Raw genomic sequence first — 16,140 nt, forward strand, 5'->3', positions numbered from 1 at the left:
TCAAGGGCGACAGACAGACAAACAGACGGACGGACAAAAGCAAGGCTAGGCAGTGACCTAGAACCACAAGTGCCCCAGACGCCTCAATTTCCCGAAGGTTGTGTAAGAGGAAACACCTAGGTAGCGACAAGAGAAGCACACGACATAACAGCGACGTATTAGACGCCCTACCAAACACACACCCGGCCTCCCCCCTCCCTTCTATCTCTCTCTTCAACCACCCTTCCTTCCCATTCGTCTCTCTCTCTCTCTCTCTTTCCTTACCCGACTTGTACCTAAAGGGGGTCTCTTTAACCTGAAAGACATCAAGTGACATTAATAAGATAGAAATGGAACGGCATATCAAAAAAGGACTCAAATAGCGAGGCCTGCTGTCTCTCTCTCTCTTCTCTCTCTCTCTCTCTCTCTCTCTCTCCTTTACTGAGAGATAGATATTTAATAAACTTAGCTGTGCCATTGTTTTAGATGCAGCGGTATATTGGTAGAAATTGCCTCTTTTGTTCATGTGTCTAAAATACGAGCATGAGAGTTTCAAATGACGAGCCTGAGCATCCAGCCACTGGAACTTCAAATATCAATATCTTGTTTGCGTGAGAGTTATCTACGCGTTTCTTTCCTGTGCTCTTTGTATCGTGGAACGAGAAGTGGGAGAACAATAAGGGACTGTGAAATTCGACACTTCTGGTAACAACAGCCATGACACGTGGAATCCGCCACCTTCAGTGCCAGAACTAGAGAGAGAGAGAGAGAGAGAGAGAGAGAGAGAGAGAGAGAGAGAGAGAGAGAGAGAGAGAGAGAGAGAGAATTGTTACCAAACAGGGCCAAACAATCTATAAAAATTCAATGTTTATTTGGCCTCACAAAACATGATAATTAGCAAGGTGCCCTAAAGGCAATAACTTGCGAGGCTTTAACTTAAACCATCAAAGGGTTAACTAGGTACCTTGGAACACACCGTTACATAAACGTTATCGTTAATTACATTTCAAATAATTTTCCAACACCAAACTGCTAATATACGACAAACTATACAATGCGAAATCATTTTTACAGCGCAGGGTGAGAAGACATAGTTTAACTAAGCCTAGTATTCAAGACAACTATCAAATTTAGTGCTAAAATCATTCATTTTGAGAAAATTATAATGCCATAATGAAAACGTCATTTAAATGTGAATTTATGTTATTTTTAAAATAATCTTATATGGGATGAAATTTAAAGATGTAAGGTTTTATCTGCCGAAAGAAGTTTTCTTTTACCTTCAGTACCATTGGAGATATTAGCATTTGAGCCCGTTTCCAGTAAGACTGCTTCGCTCGTAATAATCTTACTATCTTACTAGTATAATGGGCCCTAGAAAACTGTGAATGACAGGCTACCGTTTGGGGGAAGGAGGAGGGAGGGGGAGTTTCTGAAGTATAGTGCAGCAGTGAGTTAGCAGTACATTAATGTATACTGAATCCATCACGAATTCTTGCGGTTTGCTGAAGACAAATCTTTGCACGATTCTCCTCCGCTTTGTTGTGCAGTTTATTTCACACAATCCTTCTAATACAGAAATGTAATTTCCCCGTCTCCTTCCCCGTCTATCTTCCCCTCACCCCCACCCAATTCCACCACCCCATCCCTCTTCCCTTCTCCTTTCTCCCTTCCCTTCCCTCTCCCTCTCCCTTCCCCCTACCCTAGCCTGTCATTCACAGTTTTCCCAGGCAGCGCCAGGTAAGTCAGCTAGTAATGATAATAATATGTAATGTGTAGCAATATATGTTTCTTTTCTGTATGAATATAGATAGTCTATAGAAAACAGTATCCACCTAACAGTCCAATTTGCATAGTAACTTAAGTACTAATAATAATAATAATAACTAGTTATAGTCTTTTGTACTGTGTCCTAAACGTAAAGATTCAACAGACATCCAGTATTCCAGAGAAAATTATTATAAAGATAAATATTTTATTTGATATTACTTATGATGTTAATAGAGAACATGAATACAAAATTCCAGAGAATAACAATGCAAAATCAAACATAATGTTTTTATCGCATAAAACAATGTTCGCGAATAACATCTACATTCATTTGGTGCTTCAGCACTGAAACCAAAATCAAAATTCTATTACTTTCACATTCCAGAATATAATGTTGCAAAAAACTCAACAATTAAGTTGCCAGTGGTTCGCATAACAATAGTCATCAACGTGACGTCATCAAGACGCCTTTCCCAAACAATAACACGGCTGGTGGGCAAAAAAACTTTCCGCTTCGCTACTGTTTCAGACGAACGTTGACCTTTCAAGTCCTATTTCTAAGCAATGGTTCAGCCGTGTACTGTTGTAGGATGCACGAATAGGAGGGGAAAGGGAAGCCTAAGGTTCTGGCATCGTAGTCCCAGCGAAAGTGACAAGGAAATGAGAAATAAGTTGCTGGCAGCCACTCGCTGTCCAACTCATGCAAGGTTTAAAGAGAATTAAGATGAAAGAGAGCAGTGGTACAGAGCACTTCGTAACCTGGCCTAAATTGCTCAGGAGGTATAAGGTAGAGCACTTGCTCAGTAAATGACTAATATTATAACTAAGTTCAAAAGACCCACACAATAGCCCCACGATATCAAGACCACCATTCAAAATTCGTCTGCCAAACATTGCCGAGATCGACGTTCCAATAATATTTTCCCGCCAATACCAAACACATGGACAGGAATTTTCATCCATACTTATCTAATTTGTCTTATCTTTCAATTGGAAGTTGATCTTCATGAAAAAATACAATCTTATGACAAATATTACAGCATAAAAGCATTTTTCTATTGAAATATTCCGATTTACATATTTTCGTTGACATCATTTCGGAAGACTGCTGAAAATCACGCAATTTCACAACATAGAAAATTTAACACTTGATTACTCCAACACATTCCTGTATAATTATTTATTTTAACCCATAGTACAACAATAAATATATAAAATTATAATTCCATGTTTTTAGAGTAAAACCTAACGATAGACTTCACAAGTGCAACAGTTGGTATTCACAGAAAATGGACCGAGATGAAGGACCAATGAATTTACAGGTCCAATTCACTATCAAGAGTGCAATGACACAGACAGCTTGCCCTCGTGTAAAAGTTGTTTGAAACTACTGGATTCTAAACCTTTATGGAAAGCAAAATAATATATATTTTATATTAAAATATTTATTGTTGCCATGAAATGTTTTTCCTCTCATGGGAAGTGAAGTTAACGGACGGAGAAACTTGAAAACATAACCAACTTCGAGAATATATTTTTTTTTTCATTTTGAGAAATTAATGCAGCACTACACGAGAATACATATACAACGTAATAAGCAAGAAGGAAACCTTACCCTGCCATACATGTACAGTGTGCACAAAACACTTGACAAAGTTAAATTAGGTGAGAGCGTCGTCTGCTATTGTTGGGTTTTGCCCACCAGCTACTGCGCATGTGCCAGAAATGCTTCATTGTTCACAAACATTAATCTCTCCTAATCACAAAGAAGCAACGAACCTCAGCAGCATTAAACGGTTTCCTCCCTTCACTGACAAGGCTGGGAATTCTCTCTTTCTGACCCACCCAACAGTCCTTCCACCGCCTCGCTATTACATCATTGACGAAAATTAAAAGCCTATGACGGATACTTTTCAGTTTAATCCGTGACACCGGAATTGATAATGACGCTCGAAACGGCGAGTTACGTAACGTGTGATGCAGAGGATGGAATTACTTGCTGCCTCTCGCACTTTCCTCTCCCAAAAGCAGAGGTGGGGGCCAACTTACCACGTATGATCTACTTCCGGCCATCGGAACAAGCATTTTCACGGAGGTTTTCCAAAGTAACATTTCACTATAATTCCCATGAAAATACATTCACTATGAATATAATCATTGTTATACTAATACCCCATACACAATAGTATTATTGCCTTTAACCACCAATAAATGATCAAATTTAGTCACTTTTCTAGGCTTAATCTAACACAGGTATTCCACTAAATATTGGTCACGAATAACTAGAAAAATTAAAAGGAAAATGAATAATTATACAAAGCCACTGAATGTTACCAAAACAATGAAGAAGTATGGAACCAGTTTGAAAACACTAATTTCATATATCACAACCACCCCCCCCCCCTTCACTTGCCTCACTGTCGGATAATGAGACACGAAATAATCACATATACAGGACTTTAGAGAGAGCGAGAGATAGAGAGGAGGAGAAGGAGATAGATAGAGAGAGAGGAGGATACTAGGACGATGAGATACGAGAGAGAGAGAGAGAGAGAGAGAGAGAGAGAGAGAGAGCACTGGTTTATATGCTCAAAATTAAACAGCTCTTTCATCGCCTGTAGTTATTCGTTTTCCTCTAGTTAACGAAACCCGTACATATTCTATAGCAGTGGTTCCCAAACAGCTGGGGGTCCACGACGAAATTTTAAAAATTAATACTTTTTCAACTTCAGAAAAAAAAATTGTGACTGTTTTCACCAATTTTACTTTGTATTGAATTTAAAGCAATTAAAAATATTGAAATATATACATATATATTTGCTTTACGCAGGAATAAGCAAATATTCATATCGACGTACTGGGTATCCCGATATGGTGATAACTTTTGACTGGTTGGGGTCCTCGGTTGGTACTCATCATCATATCTGGGGGCCTTCGTATGGTTCAAGTTTGGGAACCATTGTTCTATAGGATCAGTTGTGTTCAGTGGAATATGAAAGTAGAGGGATTTTCACGAGCTTAACTTAGGCCAGTATCTGAATAACACACACACACGTATAATAGCAGAGCGCATTAAGGACATTTTTCCTTGTAAATCTTGTATTAGTATTACTTCAGAACAGCTTGAATATGTTGTATAGTTCTTCAGTATTTAAAAGTTGTTGCATTTCGGACCTAATGATCCTTAACGTAAACATCACTGCACTAAAGACTGTGGTTAGTTAAACTGTCCACCTATCTATCTCTACCTATCTATGAACGACGCGTTTGCTGGAATATACGCTAGCTTATATTAACAGTCTGCTTTGGCTGAAATTAATTCCCGGCGAATAGCCGATTCTATATTATGGGATATTGAAAGTTTAACGATTGAAGGTGTATGTAGTATGTATGAATATGCATGCATGTACACAGATATATATACATCGTTCAATATCGAAATCAAAGTACCTTGGGAATAACTTAAATACAAGACAATTATAACTACTAAGCGTGTCTGTCCCGATCGATCTTCGAACCTCAGCCTTTGGCTCAGATAAAGTGATAAACAATCGACTTTCTCCCCTTCGACACGGTGTGTTTTGTATGTATGTATGTATGTATGTGTGGTTTACCTGTTAGTATTTTGCGATGAAACCTTCAGCCTATCCTAAAAAAAAAAAAAAAAATCGGCCTCGCTTCCTTGAGGTGCTTATCCATCCCTCACGCAGAAAAACAAAGTTCCTGCCCGCTCAGGAACCCTTCATCCTTATTTCAGAGATCAGGAAATATCTTTCCAGAAACTCCCCAAGTTGGACCTTCAGGGTGAAGTATTGAATATTGGAGAATTTATTGACGGGGACAAAGCCTCGCCTCATTTTGAAGGCGCGCAGAAAAATGAGAAAAATAAAACATATTACTGTAATTCAGGTCTGTGCCCCTATTCTGATATTAAAAATCTCTCTCTCCTCTCTCTCTCTCTCTCTCCTCTCTCTCTCTCTCTCTCTCTCTCTCTCTCTATATATATATATATATATATATATATATATATATATATATATATATATATATATATATATATATATATATATATATATATATATATATATATATATATATATATATATATATATATATATATATTATGGGTGTGTTGGTGTGTGTGCGCACGCGCGTGTGTGTGTATGTGTACCAACATATATATGTGTGTGTGTGTATGTGTGTGTGTGTGTGTGTTGTGTGTGTGTGTGTGTGTAGGTTTTCCTTCAGAAGGAGGCTCTAACTTACCACTAGGCTCCTTTTTCCCTCCATATGTCAAGAGGCAAATTGCGTTTCAACGGAAAGCTCAATCAATTAGAATCATTTGCATCTTGGAGACCAACAGGGCACTCAAATAATTACATCTTAAAAATACGACAGCCTACTCGTCAAAGTACACAACAAGGACAGATATGAATGAAGACATTGGAGGAATAAAATACGAAGTAGAACGAAAATAGCATGTAATTGACACACTAGAATCAATGCAATGAGTGCATTAATGAAAAAGCTTCTCACCAACGAAAGTCAATTCAACCCGAGCAAATTTCTCAAGCGCCATCAAACTCTGAGGGAGAATCCAGCCACTTTTAACTATAACAACACTAGATGCGATGCAAGTCAAAAAGAAGCTAAAATTCGTCCACATTTGTAGGGGGTCATGAGGCCCGGGACCGCATTAAGATTCTAGGGCCTCTTCACGCTGGGGTTACTTCTGCAGCGTGACCATTTTGCAGCGGGACAGTCCCTTGCGAAATCGATTTCTGCCGGAGCGTTTTTCTGTGTGAAGTCTGGGTGAGTGTAGGGTGCGGCGGGGGGGGGGGGGGGGGGGGGGGAGTGGCGTCTTAGTTTTCACGTACATGTTAAAGATGCAGGATGCAAGTAGGAGTGGCTTTTGTTGCTGCAAAAAGCGAGTGAACTTTGACGCCAAATTGGGTTCGCTGAAATAAAATAGGGATACGTGCATTATTACACAGGTGGCCAACCCCATCCTAAAAAAAAATTTAAAAAAATTAAAAAAAAAAAAAACATATCAGAAGACTTAATTTCAAACAGATGACAAAGTTTCATTTCATTGCCTGACAACAGTAGATCTTTATGATATATACAGTATTTACTTTAAGTCAATATTTAGCCCAGCTTTCGTTTCCATGCAATCAAAGGGAGTTCGGTAAATTATGTATACGGGGGCGGGGGGTGGGACATCCAAATGGAAAACAGAAGCAACAACGCAGTGCAACAAATTTCATGCAGATAGACAATCGAGGAACCATGCACGCTGGGGACTGCCTGTTTCCAGAGAGTATGTTTGAAAAACGGTGGACAGGTCTTAATGAATTCACCTAAGAAGGGGGCTGAATCTCTCCCCTCCCCCCCCCCTTCACCAAGTTCAACGGGACAGCAGTCAAATCTGCATCTATAATTAAGAGATAGGACGAATCTACATAGTAAGCAGTAAAGGCAGATCCAATGGTCATTCTCGATACGCTTGATTCACTTCTGCCCACAATGAAGACAAAAGATGCCATCTTTAACCGACCTTTAGTTCTAAGTATTGTGATTTTATTCGCCAGCGTTTTTAATTCAAGTTAAATCATTCGAACAAGGTTAATAAAGATGAAAAAATTTTGGTAAATGTAAGGCCAACAATTTTTTGCTTACGTGTAGAGTCTGACATACATATAGAGGATGCGTTAATAGGCAAAATTAATTTACACAGATGTGTGTGTGTGCAAATAGTTTAAAGAGCTAAATCTCTACGGCTATTTTCATTCACGTTTAACTTATTTGAATGACTAGATCATTACAATAAGCATTTCCCAGTAATCATTTTGCACAAAAATTATATGCAAGTATCTCAGTGTATCGAAACGCACACCTCTATGCAAACACAAGAATGGAGTCCATGGCCATCGACGTTAGTGGAAGCAAATCTCAAATATTGAAACCAATGATTCCATAACATCAAGTAGCATTTCACTACAAAAATTCTTTCTTCGACATAAAGAGGAAAAATAATTCTCTAAGCGTTACCTAAAACATTGTAACAACTAAATGACACTTTTACCTTAAATAATCAACTTTGAGAGAGAGAGAGAGAGAGAGATAGAGAGAGAGAGATTTTTTTTTTAATCAATATATTGCGCCCATTGGCGTCAGACATTTGAGTACATGGTAATACAGTAATATTGTTTACATCTACATTGTAATTAAGTTATGCCTAAAGAAAAAAAAATAAAGTATATACAGACATTTAAGTACATATCAAAACAGTATTGTTTACATCTACAGCACATAATGAGGGTTACACAAAGGAATACAAAATAAAGTATAGAGAGAGAGAGAGAGAGAGAGAGAGAGAGAGAGAGAGAGAGAGAGAGAGAGAGAGAGAGAGAGAGATTAACGAAACGAAATTTTATGCCAGCATGAATATTGAACCACAGATATTTCATTAAATTCCTGCATCAAGAGCCTTTTTTAATCAAGAAATAAGCTCCAAAAAGTTTATGTAATCTACCGTGTACAACAAGAGGAAGTAGGAAAGTTCCAAAGTCAGTCACAGTCATATCTTTTACCTTCACGTTCTTTTGCGTTAAATCGACTGGATGGGCAAAAGAAAATTATGGGGAAAAAAAGGGGGACACTATAATCATCGGGGATAGAGTAATATGAATCAAAAAGCTTCCAATCACCCCAATAATAATCAGTAGAAATTTGCTAACCCTCATCTAAGGAGTTACGAGCAGCCCGAGGAAATTTTCTGTGATATATGCACTAGACATAACCTTGGGAAAAATAGTACCTACAATAGACGGTGAGTTGGGCGTACTAAATAAGAGTAGTGGAGGCGTATGGAAGAGACAATGTGACTGAAAATGAAAAGCGCCTAGCTTAAGTAAGGACAGGTATTTACAAAGAATTGTCCGTAATGAAAGTGAATCTTCTGGAGGGATGATGGAAACTGTAGTCGTGGAAATGACCGGTGATGTAGGAGCTACTAAGCACAGATGGTGGAGTAAAGGAGCTGGGCACTCAAGTAAACAAGAATAAAATAAAACATAGAATTTGGGCCAATGGCCAAGCGCCGGGACCTATGAGATCATTCAGCCCTGAAACGGAAATTGGCAGCAAAAAGGTTTAAAAGGTGTGACAGGAGGAAAAATCCGCAGTTGCACTGTGAATCAATTGTAAGGAGAGGGTGGAATGAAAGATGGAAGAGAACATGAACGTACAGTACTAGGACTGAAAGGGGTCGCAGCTAGGGGCCGAAGGGAGGCTGCAAAGAGCGTTACGTAATGCCTACAGTTCACAGCATGAGGTGCACTGATGGCACTAGCCCCTAAGGGGACTTACATATAAAGATTACAGAGCAAATGTGCCAAAAGAATAAACTGAGCGGGGAGGGACACTGTTTGGTCTTCCTTTGCCCTTGTTCCAAACACTGTACATGCTGCTAGGACTGAAGTTTTAAATATAATAACGTCCCCCGCGTTTTCTATGATAACTTTCCTGGCGTTTTTCAGCTGTTTTATTTCCCCTGCCACAATTATTTCCTCCAAAGACACATTTACAGTATTTGGAACAAGGACAAAGGAAGTCCAAAACAAAGTGTTTGCAGCCTAAGAAAGTGGGCTAGGACTTATCAACCACATGAGAAGAGAGAACTAAAAGTAATCATCAGATTAAGGTTTAACAAAATGGACTATTATGTCGCAAATGAGGTTTGTTATCTTTCAGTGAAAAGTGATCGGTGATACATCCCTAACCTTCCCTCCGGGAAAACCGACTTTCGACATGACAGAGCAATATACATATATCACAATATAAATTCAGCGAGCGCACACACGCACACAACACGCACACACGCACACATACACACACACACACACACACACACACACATATATATATATATATATATATATATATATATATATATATGTGTGTGTGTGTGTGTGTGTGTGTGTGTGTGTGTATATAATGAAAGGAGCCCATACAAACGCCAAAATTAGAAAGTAAAAACTATATTTCAGAGACCAGAGTGCCACTACTTTCATCGGGAAAGGTATGAATCTAATCTATCTATCTATGTATCTATATATAATAATATATATATATATATATATATATATATATATATATATATATATATATATATCACAAATCAGGCAGATTCGATGCACATATACAAATTGCAGTCAATGGTAGGAATACACTGGTGACTCACACTTCTTCTATTGCTTCATCAGGGAATTCTATTTAAAATTAGTAAATTAAAAGTTCTGAACGGCTACAACTGAATTATGATAAAATATTAATCATAAAAATACACATAGGCAGTTAAAAATTATACACATAAAGCCTTGTGTGTATGTATTTCAGTGTGCTTAAGTGTGTATAATTTTTAACTGCCTATGTGTAATTTTAATTATTATTATTTTAACAATTCATTTTTTAGTGTTCAGTACTTTTATTAAATTTTTCATAAAATTTCCTGATAATGTGATTCGAAAACGTAGGAAACAATAAGAGAAGTGCGAGTCCCCAGCGTATTCCTGCCCTTGACTGCAATTTGTATACATACATAAATACATATATATATATATATTAATATATATACCTCATGTATGTTACATATGTGTATGTAAATGTATATACACACATACACACACACACACACACACACAGAAACTATTCATCAGCTTTCTCGGGTCGTTGCTTCTCCACATTCCAATAGGTCACAGCGAACATATTGGCAATATATTATTTATCAAAAACCCTAGGCGTAATATAATATATATAGCATATATATATATACATATTATATAGATATATATATATTATATATATATATATATTTATACACACACACATATATATATATATATATATATATATATTTATACACACACACATATATATATATATATATATATATATATATATATATATATATATATATATAATCTGTGTTTCTTTGTTTGTACGTAAGTGACAACATATGAATGAATGGCTGCCCAAATCAGGACAGTTAAAGAAACACAGAGAAACACAAGTGCATCCACATGATCAAAATACACAGTCAGCCAGTTACATAGGCATTATTATAAGTAACCCTACGCATGTTCTACACCTAAAGTGTTAGAAGGATCCCCTAAAGAGACGAAAAAGATCCAGAGGGGATGAAAAACATGGATTAATCACGGGAAAAAAACTCATCCCGTCAAGCACTGGTGGATCCGTAATTTCTCCAGGCTCTGTCCATCCTTCCTTTCAACAACAAAAATGGTTCAAGCTTATGGAATGTGAGTATTAAATACTAATACACGTTAACAGCGTTTTATGCACTTCTTATTCTTTATTTAATAAAAAAAAAAAAAAAAACATTGAGGGTGCTATGCACTCATAAACATACTAGCAACGTAAACTTATCAAGATTATGGATGTTGAAGCAGTTCTAAAGGAAAAGGCAACTAAAATTCTAAAATAAGAAGCAACAAGTCAGCTAGAATTATAAGATTCATTCTCAAACTGCTAAATCAAAGAAGAATCTCTCTCTCTCTCTCTCTCTCTCTCTCTCTCTCTCTCTCTCTCTCTCTCTCTCTCTCTCTCCTTCAACAATAAAGTCCTTTGATAAAACTTCTATCATATATACACTAAGCATTTTCAAACTCAATCTCCCTTTAATCCCAAAACATCTTGTGTTTATAAACTACTTGCCACCCTTTCACTTCCTATTTAATCCAAATGTACAGAGCATTTCGCCAATTCAATCCCAGGCGTCACGAAACTTACCGCTCCACATGGTGTACACGTATAGATAAATCTAAAACTATCTTACAAGTTGCATTAAGCGTTATGACACGAAGAATAAATTTAGCTGGTTTATTTAGCTGATGCTGGAAATTTACCATTTTTTTCACCTAAATATTATTGCCATACCAACATTTCAGTTGCTTTTGTTCACATGGCTTGTTTATCTTGAAGTCGTGAATAATAATAATAATAATAATAATAATAATAATAATAATAATAATAATAATAATAATAAATTTAACGAGTATATATACTATACACACACACACACACATATATATATATATAATATTTCAACATACGTACATATACATTAAAGTATTTGTATGTACGAATGTATCATCTATATATATATATATATATATTTATATATATATATATATATATATATATATATATCACGACTCACACTGGGTTCCATTTGAAAATGGCAATATATATATATATATATATATATATATATATATATATATATATATATATATATATATATCGTGTATAAAAATCTCGCACGTGATTACCCGCCTCTTAAACTACAGGTAGAAAGAGAGCGTAAAGAGAAAAGCACCTGAAGGCAAGAGCGTCAGCGTCCTAAGCCTTTTAGTTAAACAGGCCTACCGGGGGAACCTCTCGATTCTTAAATAATAACGTTAAAGCCCGGTCACATGCGCACATTTCCTGGCATCTTTTAGTGCTTCTCTTTTGAACAATTATGTCAACGCATTTCCCAGCGTTGCACAAATATGGAAACTAAATTTCGGATTTCAATTCCTTTCCACGGAGGTGAAAATAGGCATTTAAGTCTTCCAATTTCCAGACACATAAACATTTACATTTTGGTGATTCCCATGATGAAGAACACTAGAAATAGAATTGGCCGACACTGGTGTACACGGTTGGGACGCCACAAACGTCCTCTAGTGATGTCACCTTCAATCTTTCTTCCCGGGTGGGCACATACCCACATACCCCCTAAGGTATCTTCATTATCAATTGGAGGTCAACGACGCTTTATGAAGTTACAGAGTTCATCTTACATCATCATTCAAATATTCTTTACTTCTGGATTTATTCGGTTTAATTAGAACTTTGAGTTGTGGATATCATATACATTCATATATATACATACATACATATGTATATATTTATATATATAAAATCTAAAAATATCTTTGCATACCTAGTATAATAAGACATATGGGTGTGATATATATATATATATATATATATATATATATATATATATATATATATATATATATATATATATATATATATATATATATATATATACACACACACGTGTTAAACATAATTTATATTATATGTATGCATATATATAAATCTAGGCAATCTAAAAATATCCTTCCCTAACTGATAAAACATATGTTCCTTATATATGATATTATATATATATATACAATATATTATATATCTATATATATCAATAATTGCCGAAAAATGTCGAAGCATACCTGGTATAACACGAGGCCCGTTGGCGGTGATGGAGCCTGACCCGTATTTGACCTGGCCTGGGTCGGCGTTGGAGACGACGGCGATGTCCTCCAGTTCGTCCTCCTGTGACCCACCTCCGCCACAGGTCGAGTACCTGACCCCACGACCTCCATCCGTGCTCATACGCTTGGAAAGGCTCCACATGCGGCGACCCGACATCTTGAGGAGGAGGAGGAGGAGGGCCGCTGGCGTCTACGTCGAAGGTCAAGGTCTGGGTTGGAGGGTCGCAGGGTTAGGTCTGGCATAACCTTACCTGGCGCTGCATGGCAATCGACTAAGTGGCGATTTCCGCGGTCAACACGTCCCTCCACTTGACCTTGGGCCAAAGGAGGTCATCTGGAGCGAAAGGCTTCACTGGGTTAAATCAACATAGGAATGCGCCCACATTTAATCACGCGGTTTGGCTCTAATTTCCTCGTTTCAAAAAAAAAATTAAGAATACATCACTGTATTCTCTCTTCCCTTCAAGCCATTGGAGTTGTGAAATATGAAGATTCAATTTCCTTCACTCTCAACAAGAGAAATTTGTTTCCCAAGTATCTCGAGTCAGGTGTAATCACTTTACACACTTTTTTCTACTTTTTCCTTTCTCTTCCTACAATTATGTATTCAAAGGACACCCTGACTTTTCCCCCAACGGTTGCATTTTGCATCATTTCCTTATTAGACTTTCAATACGAAATACTCGCTCCACATGACTGACACTGTGAATGCAGACTTTTCTAATCCTCTTCACTGCTCTGACACTTTCCCGTCAAATATTTCTTTTCTTCAAGAACGCAGTTTGGCACGAGCCAAAGACCCCACGAAGCACTTTTTTTCTATTCTATTCACCGGCAATTTTCCCCCATACAACCACTCGTTTCGTCAACTTCCTTCCCCTCTCTTTTTCTGTCTTGATTATCGTCTGTTATCGCCTACTGTTATCTCTCCCTTATCATCTCCCTTCCAAAGCGCCTTATCTGGGTATATGCAAATCACTTAGCATCATATTTTCCTTCCTTCCTTCTCGCCTCTGGCGGACTACTAAGTGATTTTTCCAATGTGGGAATCCATCATGATGGTCTGGATGATAGTTCTCTTTCTCACATGATTGTCGGATTTTTCTTTTGGTTTTTAAGGATCACTTGAAGCGACGAAAAGAAAGAGGAGACTCGAGGTCGACCTAGCCTCTCACGTCAGCAGTCGAGGGCTAGGGAGAGAGGAAGCAAGAAGAACAGGAAGAACAGAAATGGAAAGGAAAAAATGGGGAGCCAGGAAAAATGTTGGCAGAAACAGGGCACTTCGAGAACGATCGTGCATCGTAAGTCATCCTTGAGAGAGTAACAGGTAGCGAGTAACACTTGAGGAAAGTCGTGTGGTGGCGGACACGAGAACGAAAACTCTCTCACAGAAGGTAGCAAGGAAGGTCCTCGTGGGACGAGAACACTAAAGACATCGAAATCAACTGACGGATACTTCAGAATCAGTTCGAAATGAAAGAGCAGATTCCAGATGGCGACGTAGCTGCACACACACACCACAAAGTCTACGGTGGTACTCCATACAAAATACTCACGAGCAGCTCTAAAATACTCACGAAGCGAAGCGACCTTCTGCGGTCTGGATATACATGGGATATGCACATAAAAACTGGATTGGGGGATGGCTTGGCGTGATCTTTTGTTGGAGATTAATCTCACAAACCAAAATCAGGTTCCAAGTCTGCTGCGAACAAGTGTTGGTTGTCGGTATGTTTTTCCCTTCGTGGTCTGACGGAATTTTCACTTATTTTCCGCCTCCGAACACATTCATTAGGGAACTGTGGGTATATCTTCGTTAATACAACACCATAAAAACTAAAACGTGAGGCTGCAACAAAATAAGAACCTTCGGTTTTATACATATAATATATATACTATATTGCTTCTAAGACTAATATACAGATTTCTATAAACAAAGTTTTTCCTCGTTTCCCTCCTCTTGCTGATAGGCTCGTAGTCCGTGACTCGGTTCTCGCCCCGTATTACTTATTTTAGAAATCTCTCTTCATCTGACAAACGTCAGTTACGGAGAGAGAGAGAGAGAGAGAGAGAGAGAGAGAGAGAGAGAGAGAGAGAGAGAGAGAGAGAGAGACGAGTGGAAAGAAAGGAGTCAGAGAGACACCGTAAGTTCATTCCCTGGGTGTGGAAAAGAGGCACTTTGGGAGAGTGCTACTGCCATGGAATCATATACTTGTGTGTGTGTGTGTGTGTGTGTTTGTGTGTCTGTGTCGATGCCGGTCCCTGTCATGGGATGAAAAACCCTCACGCCCTTGTCCATCACGTGACCTCAAAAAGTGTCAAATCCTCGCCCTCTTCGCGGTGCCAGGCGAGCTTCGGGAAGATGAATTTTTCTTTTGGGGGGTATTATAGCGGGGCACTTGTGAGAAGAGACAGAGAGGGGGGAGGAGTGGGCGGGTGAGTCACATGGTGAAGCAAAAGGGGTCTTCGTCTCACACAGGCCAGGCCACAACTGAGATCTTTCCAGCACTCACACCAACAGGCCAAACATGCACGGACGAACGCACTCCCACCTACTCTCGTTACTATACCATCCGAAGGGCACCATCGGCGCCATCTCTCTGGCATCTCGGCACTCAGGACAACAACGCATTGGGTCAGCTTAGGTCTCAAGTCGAATTCTGCAAGCAATGCCACAAAACATCATATAAAAGGAAGCCAAAGCCAGGGTCACAAGAGGGGGATCGGGAGGGTTTGTATTGGATCGATGGTACGACGTCCAGCCTCCCTCCCAGAGATGCTAGACTTCGCTATCTCGCCCCAACCACCGCCGATTTCTCTCTCTCTCTCTCTCTCTCTCTCTCTCTCTCTCCCCTCACTGAAAACGACCTTTGATAAAAAAAAAATAACTACTCAAGGTTTCGTAACTCTTTATCCGTAAAAACCAATCATGGCGTAAACCGTTAATATTGTAGAGAATCTAACCAAAAGGAAAAAGAAAAAATGAAAGAAGAAAGAATGAAAGCGACCGTTTATAACCTGCTAAAAGAAAGACTCACAC

At 38.3% G+C, this 16,140-nt stretch overlaps 1 protein-coding gene across 3 annotated transcripts in view; it reads right to left on the reverse strand.

Annotated features, from left to right (window-relative positions):
- LOC135204027 (cyclic nucleotide-gated channel rod photoreceptor subunit alpha-like) overlaps positions 1-15,578 on the reverse strand; it is a 945,574-nt gene extending 929,996 nt beyond the window's left edge. For all 3 annotated transcript variants that reach the window (XM_064233966.1, XM_064233968.1, XM_064233965.1), the window contains exon 1: positions 13,059-15,578. In XM_064233966.1, the coding sequence (XP_064090036.1) occupies positions 13,059-13,257 (199 nt within the window). In that variant the 5' untranslated portion in view covers positions 13,258-15,578. The remainder of the gene's footprint in view (positions 1-13,058) is intronic.
- Positions 15,579-16,140: the final 562 nt, after the last annotated feature.

Source organism: Macrobrachium nipponense, chromosome 44, assembly GCF_015104395.2.
Source record: "Macrobrachium nipponense isolate FS-2020 chromosome 44, ASM1510439v2, whole genome shotgun sequence".
Taxonomy (NCBI): Eukaryota; Metazoa; Arthropoda; class Malacostraca; order Decapoda; family Palaemonidae; genus Macrobrachium; species Macrobrachium nipponense.